Here is a 17,530-nt window from a genome sequence, read left to right as displayed (position 1 = left end):
CAGCAATCCAAAATTCTCGTGAGAGGTGAACGAACTAAGCTATCAATTTCGCTATGAAGCCAACGGTATTTTCACTAATGTAATAAAGGTTAACTGGAAAATCAATATGTACGATTTTGAGCATTTCTAACAGTCAATAAATAAATATTTGAACAGCAAACATGACCCAATCTACCTAAAGGTATAGTGTTGAAATATTCAAAATGGTATCTACCTCCGCTATTTGGTGTTGGCAGTTGGCACTGCTAATATTGTCACAGTGCATTTATGTGCCTATATCTATTGATATTTTATGTTATTATACCTATTTCAGGAACAAATATGTAATGGTTTAACAAAAATGGCCATGTTTATCATGATGACTAATATTCCCCATTCCCCTCCAACCACGTGTAAAGCTGCTATGAGTAGGGTACGACAAAACGGCGACCTTTCGGATATCCGACTGCTCCTTTACCCGTTGAGCTATCGAGGCTCGAAAAGGCTCAATTTTATTACCTTCACAATTTTATTCTGAATTGGTTTTAATTAGTCATTAAATGTATTAACTATTAACGAGAGTGTTATTCAGTTTGAACATCATTATTATCATTAAATTTATAGCAAGCATAGTGCTCTGGATGATGTCGCCAATAATATCTTAACCGGCAAAGCCGTGCCGCCAAGCGATTTAGCGTTCCGGTACGATGCCGTGTAGAAACCAAAGGTGTATGGGTTTAATAAAAACTGCCATACTCCTTCCAGGTTAGCCCGCTCCCAGGTGAGATTGCAGTCAAGGGCTAACTTGTATCTGAAAAAAAAAAAACCTTGTAAGAGGGTCGTGTGACACGCCACCGTTCAGTTACTACCCAGGCCCCAGTACCGAAAAACTTTGATATACTATGAAAGTATTTTTATTCAGTAGGTACTAAGCAACTGTTAATGGCACCTAGTCTAGTAGGTAGTTTTTTAATAGTAAGAGCGGTTACGCACTCATCCGATACGAATCCGTGAAAATACGGATATAAAAAAAAAACTTGGTCCGGATCCGGATATTGCTAACGCACTAATTCGATCTCTGATCCAAATACAAGCTATTCAGTCTATTCAGTGGACAGTGACACGTCATTTATGTCCGATGTGAATCCGAGGCCACTCCGAGGCACATCCAAGGTATTTTCACGGGCGACGCGCGACGGAGAGAACTCAGATGACGGAAGTCGGATCTAGTGCGTAAGCTACCATACAAATAGTTATATGACTATTCGGAACGTATTTTCAATTTAATTTTTACAACGTTTATGACCTATAGCTTGGTTGTGAGTTTTCGCGCATTCGCTTTGTTTTCATGTGGTTGCGAAACATTGCCCCAGAACCAAATGATAGTGGTCAGTCAAGGTGAACAGAATTCCGGTAATTCACGCAATGTGTAAATGGATCGGCCACTTGTTTTCAAGTGTACTCGGTCAAGAGTAATATAACTCTATAATAAAAAAAAAATTTAAAAGCTATCATAAATGTAAGGCCCTTCTTACATTACGATACTTACAGACGACTAGTATCCTACGCGAGTCTCGAAGATGAGTCGCTGAGGAGTATCTCACATACATATTTTGTATGATGATTCGCATACTTTGCTACCGGTATCCTACGCGTCTGCAACTAGTCTCGCGATACCCACCTTTTTTTTAAAATCGAAATGTCCTGTTGGTATTTATTTTCCAACACCCTTAAAACTATTTATACCCACCTTGTCGTCGCCCGTGCGTCGCGTCTCCTACGAATCTCGGCAAAATGGCGACGGATCAGCAGTTTGACATTAAAGTTCAAGAAGAATTCTTTGTTTTTAGTAGCATAATGTACGAAGCTCGAGTAGCAAACATGTATTCTACTGGCATGCGACTGCGGTATCGTCTCTTGTGAGTATCGTAATGTATGAAGGGCCTAAAGCCTTTTTATTTCTTCATAGAGTAGGTATCGTAGGTATGATCAACATTTTATTTATTTATTTTTATAGTTCTTGTGCAAAAACCTTGTGGTATACTTATCATAAAATTAAATTTAATTAAGTGGACAAAGGGACATTCACTTCACATCATTAAAATTGAAATGCAAATGAGATTATTAATTATTTCCAGTCACATTTCAGGTCCGTAAGGCACGGTTTATACAGAAGTGGCTTGTGACGATAAGAAATATGTCACGTCTTTTTTGTTTGGCATTCTTTATGTATATGAAAAATCATAAGGCGTGACTCAGGGCCCAGCGTTACGCCTACTAAGTAGAAGTACTAATAGTGCTATGTCTATGAATTACACGTTGTAGGTAACTAACTAATTCTGTTGTACAAAATCTATAACCTTAACTCAAATGACAGGTCTAAATGTAATCTAAAACAGGTCTATCCCTTTCATAATATTCGCTGTGGAAAAGGATGGCACTTTATTTTTATCTGTCTATTTAGTTTCGAAATTGTGTACAACATAAAGCCACATTGTGTCCGCAGCCCGTACCATGAACTGCAACATCGCAGAAGAAATGCATTCTTAGATAACTGATTGGTTTTTGTGGGGTGACATGGTTTTAACCAGTAGGGCCTTCTGCTGGGTCAAAATGACTTACAAAAGGTATAAATAAGCGTATTTATAAAATCATTAAGGATCGTTGACGTATTTCAGTACATCTACCTACTGTTAATTAACCAGGATGTAAAAAAAAGTTTTAACAAGCTTATTCCTTTTATAGGACTATGGCAAAAATATATAGGTACCTATATTGAAGGTAATAAGGATATGAGGAAGTTTTGCAAAGATGTAGTGAATGTAAAATAAAATATCATTGAAAACAGGACTTAGTAATTATTAATCGAGAAAGGTTTATAGAGAGATCAACAGAATAGGGGAACTTCTATAATGCAACTTTTCTAGTAATAACTTGCACCGTTGCTTTATAATCATATCAAAGTAGGCGATACGTGCTGGAAAGAGCTCTCAAGGAAAGTTAATAGACTTTATGATTTATTAACTTTATGTGGAAGCGCGGTATTATAATCGTCTTTTAGTGGTTAATTTTTTTGATCGGACTTTTCTTCGCGTCATCATCATCATCATCAACCGATAGACGTCCACTGCTGGACATAGGTCTCTTGTAGGGACTTCCACATGCCACGGTCTTGCGCCGCCTGAATCCAGCGGCTCCCTGCGACTCGTCTGATGTCGTCCGTCCACCTAGTGGGGGGTCTTCCAACACTGCGTCTACCGGTGCGAGGTCGCCATTCCAGCACCTTGGGAGTTCGGTTACTCTAGTTCTCCTACAGATCTCCTCATTTCTGATTTGATCAGAACGATCGAGTATGGACACTTAATTTTGGCAAGTGCATAGCTATTTGAGTGATTTATGTACATACTACATACCTACCTAATCCTTGACTTGCTTCGTCACTAACAAATATGTGAGAAATTGAGATTGCAGTCAAGTGCTAACTTTAAGTAAAAAAAAAACCTAAACAAACTCGCAGACCACTAAGTAGTTTTATCCAGAATATTCTTGTAAAGAAGTGTGATTGGTATTCTTTTGTTACTAAACTAAACATTTATTTTGGCTTGGAGGTGGCGGCATTAGGTATACTTACCAATTTCTACCATATAGGTATCAAAGTAAATAGGTACAACCCGTTTACTAAAAGAATGGATCTGGCGTCGATTAAAAATTAAAAACTCAACAAGTGGCAGACAAAAATTCGTAGTGCGTGTATGTTCGCATCTTTGTCACTGATACACACTCATGTACTACGAATTTTTGTCTGCCACTTGTTGAGTTTTTAATTTTTAATCGACGCCAGATCCATTCTTTTAGTAAACGGGTTGTACCTACCTACCTACTAAGTTGTTATCAAAGAAGACGCTGCATCTCGGCTCAATCAACTCGGTAGGCATGCGTTGGCTCTTATATCTCCATAACGGAAATACCTTTAAAGCCAACAATAATTTATTTAATTAAGAATACGTCTAATATCTTCTTTAATGATGTGAAACCAACGTTTTAGCACAAAGTTGTCTAGGTACTTGGCACGGTAGCACTTACATGTAAAACATAAAAATCAGCAATAACTACTCTAAAGATTGATTAGATGTTTATTACTAGGTACCTAGTAGGTACTAGTAGGTGTCACCTCTAGATGAAATAATATATTATAATAATAATAATTAAAATTTACTTGGTTTCAGGGCTTGAAGATACAGTGAAATTAGTCAAAGGAGTAGGAGGTAAATGCTTCGGCTACATCGTGGATCTCACTAAACGGGACGACATCTATCGAGTCGCAAAACAAGTCGACCAAGACGTCGGTAAAGTAAGTATGAAACCTAGGTAACATAAGAGTCAAAGTCAAAGTCAAAGTCAAATGATTTATTCAAAATAGGTAATTAATAACTCTTTTTGATGGCAGATGTTGGATTTCTAAGATATAGTGGTGATAATTATTACGCAAACTTAAAACTATAGCTACGAGGGTTTAGTAACTTCGTATCCCCGATTTCTAACGTCACCCGGACGTGGACTCACGCAATGGCCTCGGGGGGCGTACGGACTAACCAGTCCAACCAACCCACCCATCCCAACGTCATCCTGCCGTGGTCCGCACGTCACAGGAGACTCCCTTAGGAGGACGTTGCCCCCCGACCTCTCTAATTATTTCTTCGAGCCGCAGCATACTCAATCCGAAAAAAAAGATTTACTTCATAACAGTGATGTGTAAGTCTATGCTTCATAACATCGTGGATCTCACTAAACAGGACGACATCTATCGAGTCGCAAAACAAGTTGACCAAGACGTTGGTAAAGTTAGAATGACTTTATTTCACAAATACCTACATATTATAATTTTTAAATTATAACTATAAATAACAATTATCTTAAAAATTTAAAACAATGAAACTAAAACTAAAACTAAACCCTTAAAAAATATAATATTATAACTAAAATATATTATTAAAAGGAGTCCCTTTAGGCAAGGTTCCGAAGATACTGGCAGCGTTCCCCTTTTGAATTGCTAGGCTAATTCTTTGTCCGAGGTAGCTGCCAGCTCTTCAGTCTCCTGTGATGTCGACTAACCTTTTTGCTATTTCCTTAAAAAGTCTTATAGCGCTAGGACCCCACGGACCAAGGGTCTCGACACCGAATGGGACAAAATCATTTTCGGAGCCTAGACCCCTGTATTTGCATGTTTTGGCTTTTTGGCGTTGGTAAAGTAAGTATAAAACCTAGGTAAAGGAGAAGTAACTTCCTATTAAGAGTATAACGTAACGTAATCTACTACTAAGTAAAATAGTCTACATGCTCAAAAGCTCTACGATATCTACGAAACCACAAGATTATACTAATCCGTATTGAATAAGACGTTTTTAGGGTTCCGTACCTCAAAAGGAAAAACGGAACCCTTATAGGATCACTTTGTTGTCTGTCTGTCTGTCTGTCCGTCTGTCTGTCAAGAAACCTACAGGGTACTTCCCGTTGACCTAGAATCATGAAATTTGGCAGGTAGGTAGATCTTATAGCTGACATTTCGGAAAAATCTGAAAACCGCGAATTTAGGGTTAGATCACACAAAAAAAAAATTGTGGTCATGAAGTAATAATTAGTATTTTCAACTTTCGAAGTGAGTGACTACATCAAGTGGGGTACCATATGCAAGGTCTTCACCTGTACATTCTAAAACAGATTTTTATTTATTTTTATGCATCATAGTTTTTGAATTATCGTGCAAAATGTCGAAAAAATACGACTGTAGTACAGAACCCTCATTGTTCGAGCCTGACTCGCACTTGGCCGGTTTTTCTATTTTGTGTCATCATTCTGTCTAGTGGCTACAAAATGTACTCAGGCTATAATAAGTATAATAATGTACTCAGGATATTATACCAGCAAACAGTAATTTACAGTTAGTTATTTACTGTAGTTTAAAAATCTGTACAGTTTACTTTGGTCTTGGTCAAGAACCAGAGTTCAACAACATTTAAAAATCGGTCAAGTGCGACAAAACCTCCCACACAAAGGGTTCCGTATTATTGTACAAGGAATAATAAGATTTGTTGTTATAGATGCAATAGCAATACTTCATCACCATCACCATCATGTCCATGACCAACCCGTTCGGCCTCACTACTGAGCACGGGTCTCCTCTCCATAAGAAAAGGGTTTGGCCATAGTCTACCACGCTAACCAAGTGCAGATTGGCAGATTTTTCAAAATAAAATTCAACTCTCTACCTATTACGGTTCATGAGATACAGCCCGTTGACAGACAGACGGACGGATAGACAGCGGAGGCTTAGTAATAGGGTCCCGTTGGCACCCTTCGAGTACGGAACTCTAAAAACAGCGTTTAGTACCTATAGTCCGCGACAGGTTGAGATGGAAATCGGGGAGGGAAATACCCGCACAGCCCCCGCACTAACCCGGTGCGGGCGAGCACGGATGTCGTGCGGGTGTGCGCTGTGCGGGGCGTTCCTCCGCCTCATACCTCGATTGCTATCTCGACCTGTCGCATACTATACTTTAGGTAGGTATAAAAAGCTACCTATACCGACGGTTAAAACATTAACGCAACGCAATGTAAAAAAAAACCAATAAAAACCTTTATGTTTATTGAACGTGTCAAACTTTAAAATAATTGTAATTTATGATGGTTTATGATTAGGTAGGTACACCATTTGCCAAATATTTTTCGCAGTCAGATACTAATTTGGTTTTACGCTTTTAAGCAACTAAATAAGCTTGGAAATATTATTTAAGTAGGTATTAACGTGGTATTTAAACAAATGTCTGTAACAACATAAGAATACATTGTGGTTAGAATATACTAACCGATTCTTTGTTCAAGTTTTTCAATTGTTCAAAACAGTTGAAACGTTGCCAATAGGTAGCTATGGTTTATACAATACCATATAAAAACACTTAAACAATCGATAGCCAGTTAAAATCATCTGTACAGAGCTAAGTAGGTATAAGTTAGATAGGAACTTGCAGTACGCGGCCGAAAGTGATGAACATCGGCCTTTAGTATGACATTTCAGCTTTGTAGAGCGTTGTCTCCGTCACTCATACCCATATTATGACGGTTTGCCGGACTCAACGACCGAGACAGTGCTCTACAAATCTGCTATCTCCTTCTAAAGATCGATGTTCATCACTTTTGGCCGCGTACTGTAAGTTCCTATCTAACTTATACTTACACATAGGTAATTATGTACTACACGATAAGTTGAAATGGCAATAAGGGTATGAGGCGGTGGGACGCCCTGAGTGCACACCCACAGGTCCCACACGTCACCCGCGCTCGCACGCACCGGGTTAGCGCGAGGGCTGTGCATATTATTATGTGCGGGGCGTTCTCTCCCCGATTGCCATTTCAACCTGTCGCGTACTATAGGTAGGTAGGTACAATGACTAACTATGATCCTCCCAAAACGATCACAACGTATAGAGGTTTCTCGAGAGTTTTAATCTGAAAAATGGCAAAATATTTTTTATTTTTTTAATGAAAATGAAAATATTACAATAAAACTTAAAGCTAGCTTTATCTAATTATACTATACAAATCATGCCCGGCCGCGTATGGAATGATGTCAAGAATACTGGCTGCATTTAAGCGCTGCACTGCCAGGCTGATCCGCTGCGCAGAAAATGAGCCAGCCCTTCTGTCACCAGATGAGGCTATTAATCGCGGTGAAATGTCTTGTAATTTTTTTAGCACTATAAGACTCCTAGTAATCAGAGCACGATGATATTTCCAGCAAGAATTGGCTGTACCTACTTAGCTTTTATTGAACTGGCACAGGGACAACCAAGACTGCTTAAAGTTGAGGTGCTCAGATTTTATTCTGGGCCACTTTCGACCTAATCTTATAAGTACCTACCAACGTTAATTTATAAACTTAGATAATTATCATTTACTACGAAGATTTATATATTTTAATGATTTGAATGATCATTAGATTGCAGATTACCTAGGACAAACAATTTTTAAAATTTTTTGCTTTTGCTGACTTGGTCTACAGAAACTAACTGGTTTACGCGGTTCAGCGGCAACATTTCTAATTTAAGGTTTTCAAAAATTACATATCGATTATTTTTTCCCATTTTTTTGCCAACAGGTGTCCCTTCTCATAAACAATGCCGGGGTGGTGTCTGGACAATATTTACTGGACACTCCGGACCATCTAATACAGAGGACCTTTGACGTCAACATCTTATCGCATTTTTGGGTATGTGTGATAGTTTTTATTTTAATTAAAAATAAATCGTATATAGTATATTACGGCTCACTAACAAATTACGAATATCTCGAAACCGAATATTGTGTGCAGATATATTAGTCGCAATCTGACAAAGAGCATGCTGAACTTTATTTTACATTTTTATGTTAGTGGCAATTATTTGTGTGACCTTTGAGGAAGTACTTTACTAATTGACCTTTTTAAAATGAAATTCATTGATCTCGAAACTAATCTCGAAAACTATCTCTCTTGTGGTGTGAAAAATTTCGGAAAAAAATGAATATTTAGGTAGGTATACGTCACCCGCGCTCGCACGCACCGAATTAGTGCGGGGGCTTTGCGGGTATGCGAGTATGCGGGGCGTTCCCTCCCCGATTGCCATCTCGACATGTCCGCGTACTATATATTGGCTCAGGCCAAGATGCAAGAAAGGCATCAGCTTCAGCCCTAATGTACCTATTCGTATTTAGTTAAATATTGGTTTTTTCTTTATCGCAGTTTAAACATCTAAGCGCCGTTCGTAGCGCGTCACTTACCCGTTTCTAATTACCGTTTATATAAAATACGGAAGAATAAATCAAATCCATTTTTACATGAAAATGTTACACAAAACTGGTTAACAAAAAACACTGTTTCGTAGAATCAGACTTGTAGGTCAGTTCCAGCATTAAAATACACGTGGCTCTTATAATAATATTATTAGATGCTAGCCGGTTCTTTTATTTCATTAAATAATCTATAGTTTTACCTTTATTTAACTCGTTTATATTAAGTTCATACTTATATATATTTTTCTAACTATTACATAGGTAGGTATTTCGTTATACTTACATAAATACACCTGTCAATATGTCATATTATATTGATGATATATTTATGGAGGTACAATAAATACAGATAATTGTCTTCTAATTATACACATTAGTCATTATCTACCCTATCATAAAACTAGATAGTAATATGTAAGTAAGTACGAGCCCATAGGTCAAAGTCTCCTTCCTCCCTCCGTCGCAGTGTTGAGCGCTGTGCGAGGTCCCAGATTCAATTTCTGGCAGTGGTACAAGTAGGCGGCAAGAAATATTGTACATCGACCTTTAAAATGAGATTTCGGATTTGTAGAGCGTTGTCTCTGTCACTCATACCTATGTGACGTTTTGTCGGTCTCAACGACAGAGACATCTCTTTGTAAAAGTCGGTGTAAAATTTGGCGATTAATGATTTTTAACTTTTCTCCGATCTGTCGGTGGCTTTGACCGTGGCTATAGTTACCGCTTTGCCGGCGAAGACGTGCCGGCAATCTATTTAGCGTTCCGGTACAATGCTGCGACTGTAGACTGCGTCACCATTTGCCACTAGGTGAGGTCAAGGGTTAACTTCTGAGAAAAAAGTCCGTCACGTTTCCGACACATTGATTAATGATGTGCAGAATTTACCTACTTTGAAATAAAATATCTTGACGTTGACTTTGAAACTATGATAGCCTCCTGATCGGAGGTCGGGGAGTCGATACCGGGCACGCACCTCTAAAGATTCGGAGTTATGTGCGTTTTAAGTAATTAAATATCACTTGCTTTAACGGTGAAGGAAAACATCGTGAGGAAACCTGCATGCCTAAGAGATTTCCACAATGTTCTCAAAAGCGTGTGAAGTTGGCCAGTCCGCACTTGGCCAGCGTGGTAGACTGGCCAAAACACTCCTCACTCTGGGAGGAGACCTTTGCTCTGTAGTGAGCCAGCAATGGGTAAGGTTGATCATAATGAATCCGTAAGGAATTTCACCCTCACCACCTGGGTGTCTGGTACACTTCGACTGTTCGCTGTGCCAGATCCTTCTTTCCACGCACATGCAAACTGTGAAACCAACTCCCATCGGCGGTGTTCCCACTAGATTACAACATGGGGTTATTCAAGGGGCGGACCAACAAATTCCTTAAAGGCCGGCAACGCATCGGCGGTTCCTCTGGTGCTGCAAATGTTCATGGGCGGCGGTAATCATTTAACATCAGGTGACCCGCCTGATCGTTTGCTCGCTATCTCTATTAAAAAAAATTATGAAGATGGCTTTTAAATCTTGATTTTCAGACAGTGAAAGCATTCTTGCCAGCAATGATCGAGGAGAACGAGGGGCACATAGTTACTATAGCATCCATGGCCGGCCACGTTGGAGTCGCGAAGTTGGTGGACTATTGCTCATCAAAATCTGCGGCTTGCGGCTTCGACGAAGCCTTAAGACTAGAGTTAGAAGTCAAAGGAGTCAAGGGCGTTCACACGTCGCTTATATGCCCGTACTTTATACGTGCAACTGGAATGTTTGAAGAGGTGAATTCAAGGTGAGATTTTGTCGTAGGTGAGTCTCAAGTTTCAAACTAGATTTTAAATCATTATATTTTAAAACCAACCTTCCAGAACAAAGATATTTAAGTGCATATATTATACTAGCTTATTCGAGCAACTTCGTCTGAATTTTCAAAAATCCTTTCTTAGCGGATGTCTACATCATAATAGCTAATCTGCCAAATTTCAGCCTGATCCGCCCAGTAGTGAGCTGTGCATTTGATAGATCAGTCAGTCAGTTTTTCCTTTTATATAGGTACCTACATAGATTTTAAAAAGATTATCACAAAGTGTGAATCCAAATCTCCATTTGGTTCCACAAAAAAGGGTTTAGGTATACCTATCTAAATAAACTGGATAATTATGGTAAAATAATTAACCATCCATCAGTTCCCACTAATTTTTTGTAGCGCATTCAAAAATATTTTATTACAGGCTAAGAATCTTAGACTATGATATCATAATTTGAAAACCTGTGTGGTGAGACTACGAAATGAATAGAAACGACCAATTACTCAGAAACAACGAAGTATCCAAGTTCAGATTAGTTTTTTGTTGATTGGTTGGAGGAAGTGAAAAATTCAAAATGACATTTTATGGCTTAAAATATCATTTAATACATTTTTTGTTTTGTTTGGCGCATAATTATAATTACTTTATAAATATTATAATTACAATCAAAAAACAGGCCAAGTGCGAGTAAGGCTCGCGCACCGAGGATTCCGTACTACAGTCGTATTTTTTCGACATTTTCCACAATAAATAAAAAACTGTTACTTATGCATAAAAATAAATAAAAATCTGCTTTAAAATGTACAGGTAAAGCCCTTTTATATGATACCCAACTTGGTATAGTTATCTAAAGTTATCTTCCTTTGAAAATTGAAAAAAACTAATTATTTGTTCATGAACACATTTTAATTTGTTTTGTGATGTAACCACAAATTCACGGTTTTCGGATTTATTCCTTTACTTGTATAAGTCCCGCAAATTTCTAATGCGCATGGCCGCCTTTTTAGTGACGTCAGCAATAGACTGAAGTTTCGAGCTGATGGTAAATTTTAATTCAGGCTTTTATTTTTATTTCGATGTTAATGAGACATGGTTCGAGCACAGTAGCAATTTGCAGGACTTATACTAAGACCTACCTACCTAGTACCTACCAAATTTCATGATTCTAGGTCAACGGGAAGTACTCTATAGGTTTTCTTGACAGGCACGATGGACAGACAACAAAGTGATCCTATAAGGGTTTCTTTTTTCCTTTTGAGGTATGAAACCCTTTTTTATTCTGACTGACTCAGGATTATTTCATTGTAGGTACCTATCATAAAAAAATCGGGACAGCAGAAGTTGGTCCAATTTCTCAAGTATATCTATAAATTCTTTAATTTTATTTCTGTTACCCCAGGGGACTTTCAGGGTCATTCCTTGTTTCTGCATTTATTATCCGTGTGCCATTAATTTTCAGATTCGTGCCCACGTTGAGCGCGATCTATACTTACCTATCAGTTTCTTTTAATTCTGTTAGGACTTTTAAGGTCATTGCATGTTCACTTCCTTTATTCATTATTCGTATGCTATTAAGTTCCAGATTCATGTCCACGTTGAGTTTGAACTATACCAATCTGTTTCTTAATTTTAATTCTGCTAGCTCGAAGGACTTTTAAGGGTCATTCCATGTTCACTTCCTTTATTTGTTATTCGTGTGCTGTTAAGTTCCAGATTCATGCCCACTTTGAGCTAGAACTATACCTATCACCTATATTCTGCTAGCTCGGAGGACTTTTAAGGTAATTCCATTTTCACTTCCTCTATTCATTATCCGTGTGCCATTAATTTCCAGATTCGTGCCCACGCTGAGCTCGAACGAGGTGGCGGACCGCGTGGTGCTGGCGATACGCACCAACGAGCATGTCGCCGTCATGCCTGCCTACTTCCGACTGTTGCTGCCGTTCAAATGGTAAGTAATATCTACGTGCATTTATGATTTCTTTACTGTTTCCAATAATAATAATCTATCACTAGCTCGCGACTTCATTGTGTCTTCGCTCCGGGGTGGATCTCACCATTTCCATTACCCATTGCAATGGTGATACTGAGAGTTGAGACTGTAATTTTTTTTATCAGTCTCACTATACCTACCCATTGACGAAAGAAACGACAAATGGAAGTACCTAGTGAGACTTATGTCCTCCACTAAATGTCTCGGTCCCATTTGGAGCGTTTTTTTAAACGCCTGATAAAAATCAAAATGGACGATAATTTACAGAAAATACACATAGTTATACACTCAACAAGACATAATGAAACGTAATGCGGTTGGTTTCCAGATCCTTCCGCATACAACTCATTAAGATCAAATGCTATGAGATAGATGAGTTCTAATCAGACGCTAGTGATACCGAACCGATTCCGAGGTACGGAAGAAACGAAAAGGCCAACTTTGGCCACGACGACACGACACGACAGATACGGAACCCTAAAAATAAGTTATTGCTAAGCTGTGCTCAATATCTCAGCAAAGTTTTGTGAGAATTAAAAACAAAAACGAAATCATGCATTGTAAATAATTTATTGTAATGTGCATTTCGTAGCTCTACGTGTACAGAAGTATAACGCGTAATATTTAACACCTCATGCGCCATTTTAAGTTTATGTGTCAAATTTCATGTCAAAAGTACGATTTTAGTCCTTATTTTAAAGGTGAACTGTCATAGAGATTGTAGTATAATTCATCCAAGGTGAACTGTGCCTTTGACATGACAGTGAGACCCATAGAGTTAAAATGGCGCGTTAGGAGTCATTTTGTATAGACTACGAAGTTTATTTCAACAAACACTGTGCCGTGTGCGTGAGAAAACGACCATTGTTAAGGTGTAAATGTCGAATAAGTGTTCAAGGTGTTCCAGTCACATGCTTTATGTAAACACGGCTCTAATTGATATGATATTTGTTTCATATAGTGTCAAACAGCAAAAGTTTGTGTCAAAAATACCCTCTCACATTGTAGGTAAATCTGCTTTTTTCTTGATTATACAAATGAACTAAATAATAATCTTTATTATTTAGGTAGTGAAGTTTCCCCCCCCCCTAGTGATGATGATGATTTAGGTAGTACACATTCGCGTGGATGTAGGTTTTTTTAAAAATCCCGTGGGAATTCTTTGATTTAGATACCGGGTAAAAAATTAGCCTATGCCCGTCTCCGGGCCTAAGTCACTTATGTAGATTACCTTTGTACCACGTCAAAATCAGTGATAAGGATGGGCCATGAAAAGGTAACAGACAAACAGACACTCTTTCGCAACACTTTGGCATTAGTATGGATTTAACTATAATGTTTGTATGGATTTAAATTTTAGTCATTTTGGTTACAGGATCGTGCCATGGCCGTGCATATCTGAACTGATACGCGGTTTAGTACCAGATGCGGTTCCCCAGCCAATGCAACGACCGCATCGCGTCGCATTGAACAAAGACGACATCCACGATTTGGTGAAAAACGATTCCCGACCAATGACCGTAGTGCCTCCATCAAGACACGAAAGACAAGTTTGACCGCGCCTGTATCATACCACTTTACTTCTAAAGATAGGGCAATTATATAGGGTGTTATAAAGATGTTATAGTTTGGGGTAACAAGAGGACACGAGGAGGGTTATAAGGTTTAATGTATACTACACGGTACACCATTTAATGTACACAGGTACCCACTCATTTATGGATATTACACTATGGGTGCATTTCCACTTGCGCAGAGCTGGGTGGAGTGGAGCGGAGCGGACCGCGAATTGGCCAGTGTTCGAAATCCCCACTCCGCATCAGTGGAAACTGTATGATTGAACAATTCACGATCCGCTCCGCTCCTCTCCGCCCAGCTAAGCGTCAGTGGAAATGCACCCTAAGCCGAGATCGAACAGTGATGCAAATGACGCACGGTTATGGGACTAGTTCATGCCCGGGCCGTGCCGTGCAGCAAGCGTATCACGGACGAGCCTCAATCGCCAATCGGACAATAGCAGGGTTGGCAGCATTGTTTTAAGCACCCGTTTAAAAACTTGAAACACGTGTTTTAAACATGTTTTTTTATTTCAAAAAAACAAATGTACTTAAATAGTTTTAAATTAAAGTGTTTTGCTTTTTAAAAAATCCCAACCCTGGACAATAGTGCTAATGTATGAAGGAATCCAAATAATTAAATGAATTTATTACAATGAATGGCCTTAAATTTAGCAAGATTTAAGTGCGTAATTGTGTAGCCCTAATCACAATGCCTTAATAAATAAGAATAGATAATAATGGATTCTGAAATTACGACATCTGGATGTCATGACCAACCAAATCATATTATGTTTCATAGATGTGCTAAATTAATTATGTGGCAATAATAAAAAGATATGAACGTTAATAGATTTAATACTGCAGGGTGGTGGTATTTAAACTCTATATAATATACTTTCTAGTGAGAAAAGATCGTTGCAATGCAATTTAGTTTATTAAGTTACGTCGATTAGATATAATATCTAACTGTATTTCTACTGTGTATATACCTAAATTCAAAATTTCAATAATACTTATTATGTTTTTAATGCTTCTATACACCACTATTTTTTAATTACGCAACAAAACAATTATTGTTATAAAATCTGCACAATCGATATGTTTAAACTTGAATTTAACAATTTATTATAGTTTTTGTTTTAAAATAGTATAATTGTGTGGACACACTACGTCCCTACTACGCTACGCTACGAATAAAGGAAATGGAAATGTCATATCCGTGCCGCGCGTCAATTGGTACGGTAACAATATTTTGACCAATTATTGCTACTTTTTGCGGATATTTTAGGACACTCGATTTAATTTTTTTAAACTCCATAAACGTGTTAAGTATCGAATTTGGACTGAGCAGATTTCTTTAGGTACCTTATTAAAATTAGTGGTGTATAGAAAGCTACCCGTTTGCTATAGTATAAACACCACCGCATTTTAGTTGTCCTGATCTAATGCGAAATCACAAAAAAAATATACCTACAATCTTCTTCCACCTACCTAGGTATATGAAATTTCGCTACAATTGTATGTTAAGTAAGTACCTATTAATAAAGTGATAATATTTTTTGAGATTTTATAAATGACACCATTTAAATTAGTCGGAATAAAGTGTCACAAACATCTTGTGTAATAATACAACGTAATTGTAGTCACAAAGAATAGCGGTAGGTACTTAGAAAAAGCATAATATCTGTGCTGTACTTTTCGTTAATTATATTATGATGTTTTATATATATTATAATTTATAAGTATAGTAATATTGTGATAGATAAAAATAACAACGGTTCAATAAAAGGTTTTAGTGTAGGTATCCCAAATGTCGATGAATACCTCTTATTGTTATTTAGGTATGCCTTGAATCACACCGTAGTAGGTTAGACTGTGCTCAATTACAAGGTTTTATAGGTATTGTTTTGTACATATAAAAATTTACATCACCGTTTATTATCTTACCTGTAGGTAGAATCGTATGTGGAAATATGTATAAGTAGATACTTAGGTACTATTTTAGTCTTCCATTTTATTGAAAATGGTGGACGGCGATTGATCACGAAGTGATTGTGATATAATAAATTGAGAATTGTGTGAATCGGCAAATAATTTGATTTCTAAGAAATAAAAATATACTTATTAAATACGGGAACTGATTTAGGTACCGGTATATTTTTCGTAGTTACCAAAGTATCGTTATGCTAACGTTAAAAATAACGATGGCCATACATCCATTAACGTCATCTGGTGTCTACGATCTAGTCTGGTGGGAGATTTCGGCTGTGGCTAGTTACCACCCTACCGACAAAAAACGAGCTGCCAAGTGATTTAGCATTCCGGTACGATGCCGTGTAGAAACCAAAGGGGTACGGGTTTAATAAATACTCCCTTCATACTCCTTCCGGGTTAGCCCGCTTCCTTCTTAGATTGCATCATCACTTACCACCAGGTGAGATTGCAATCAAGGACTAAATTTATCTGAATAAAATAAAATAAAAAATCTAGATACCTACCATTATTAATACCATAAAGTAACATCTTCGCTTGATGCTCGCTTTAACAACGTTAAATCAAAACAGTATGCCGCTATTATTAACGTTACCTTTTGTAACGTAACAAAATGTTTTTGAGCTACTGAAAGAAGATTGGCAAGTTTGGGCCACACAATTTCGGTTGAGCCAATAACTATCACAGTTCCAACAAAAAAGGTCATTTTAGGCATGATATAATATAAAAATAACTATCTACAGATATATTGAAAACTTAATAAAAGTTAGATTCTATTTGTTATTGTTTAATATTATTTTCGCTCCGATTCATTTGTGGCCCAAGCTCCCTATAAAGCTTGCCAATCTCATTTCGCCTAACCATTAATAATTCAATGCGTAGGTACTCTTTCTACTTCTATAGTTTAATATAATTATATAATTTGTTCAATTGATTTGCCGATTAACTATAATTGTTAATTACCTATTGGTATTTAAGGATCAATATCTTTATGTAGATTAATATGCCAAGTTTATGTTTGTGCTGCGTTAACCTAAAATTACTCAATACTCTTAGTAACAGATTATTATATAGGTATACGTAACATTAAAAATAATTTCAATTGCCTTACCTACATAAAGACAAAAATATTACTAAATAAGTATCTAAAGAGTTTATACTTACCGAAATATTTAAACTTATAAATGGTAGATTAGTTAAAGGAAACTTTATCATTGTATTTAAAGGTTAGAAAATATTCGGGAAATTGAGATTAAAATAATTCAACGAAATAAATATACTATGCAAAATCATGTCACGATTTTTATTTAATGCAAACATCGATTAAATTATAGCGATAAAATTAATAAAACTTAATAATAGCCACTATATTAAAACGTTTAACAAT

General features: G+C 37.3%; 1 protein-coding gene across 1 annotated transcript in view; it reads left to right on the top strand.

Moving 5' to 3' along the window:
- Positions 1-17,430, top strand: part of LOC117991075 (short-chain dehydrogenase/reductase family 16C member 6-like) — a 51,394-nt gene extending 33,964 nt beyond the window's left edge. Inside the window, exons 3-7 of the mRNA XM_034978621.2 lie at positions 4,206-4,330; positions 8,132-8,242; positions 10,336-10,583; positions 12,434-12,550; positions 13,968-17,430. Coding sequence (XP_034834512.1) covers positions 4,206-4,330; positions 8,132-8,242; positions 10,336-10,583; positions 12,434-12,550; positions 13,968-14,148 — 782 coding nt within the window. The 3' untranslated portion in view covers positions 14,149-17,430. The remainder of the gene's footprint in view (positions 1-4,205; positions 4,331-8,131; positions 8,243-10,335; positions 10,584-12,433; positions 12,551-13,967) is intronic.
- The last annotated feature ends 100 nt before the right edge of the window (positions 17,431-17,530 follow it).

This window comes from Maniola hyperantus, chromosome 19 (assembly GCF_902806685.2).
Source record: "Maniola hyperantus chromosome 19, iAphHyp1.2, whole genome shotgun sequence".
NCBI lineage: Eukaryota > Metazoa > Arthropoda > Insecta > Lepidoptera > Nymphalidae > Maniola > Maniola hyperantus.
This window is presented reverse-complemented; position numbering and strand designations above follow the sequence as displayed.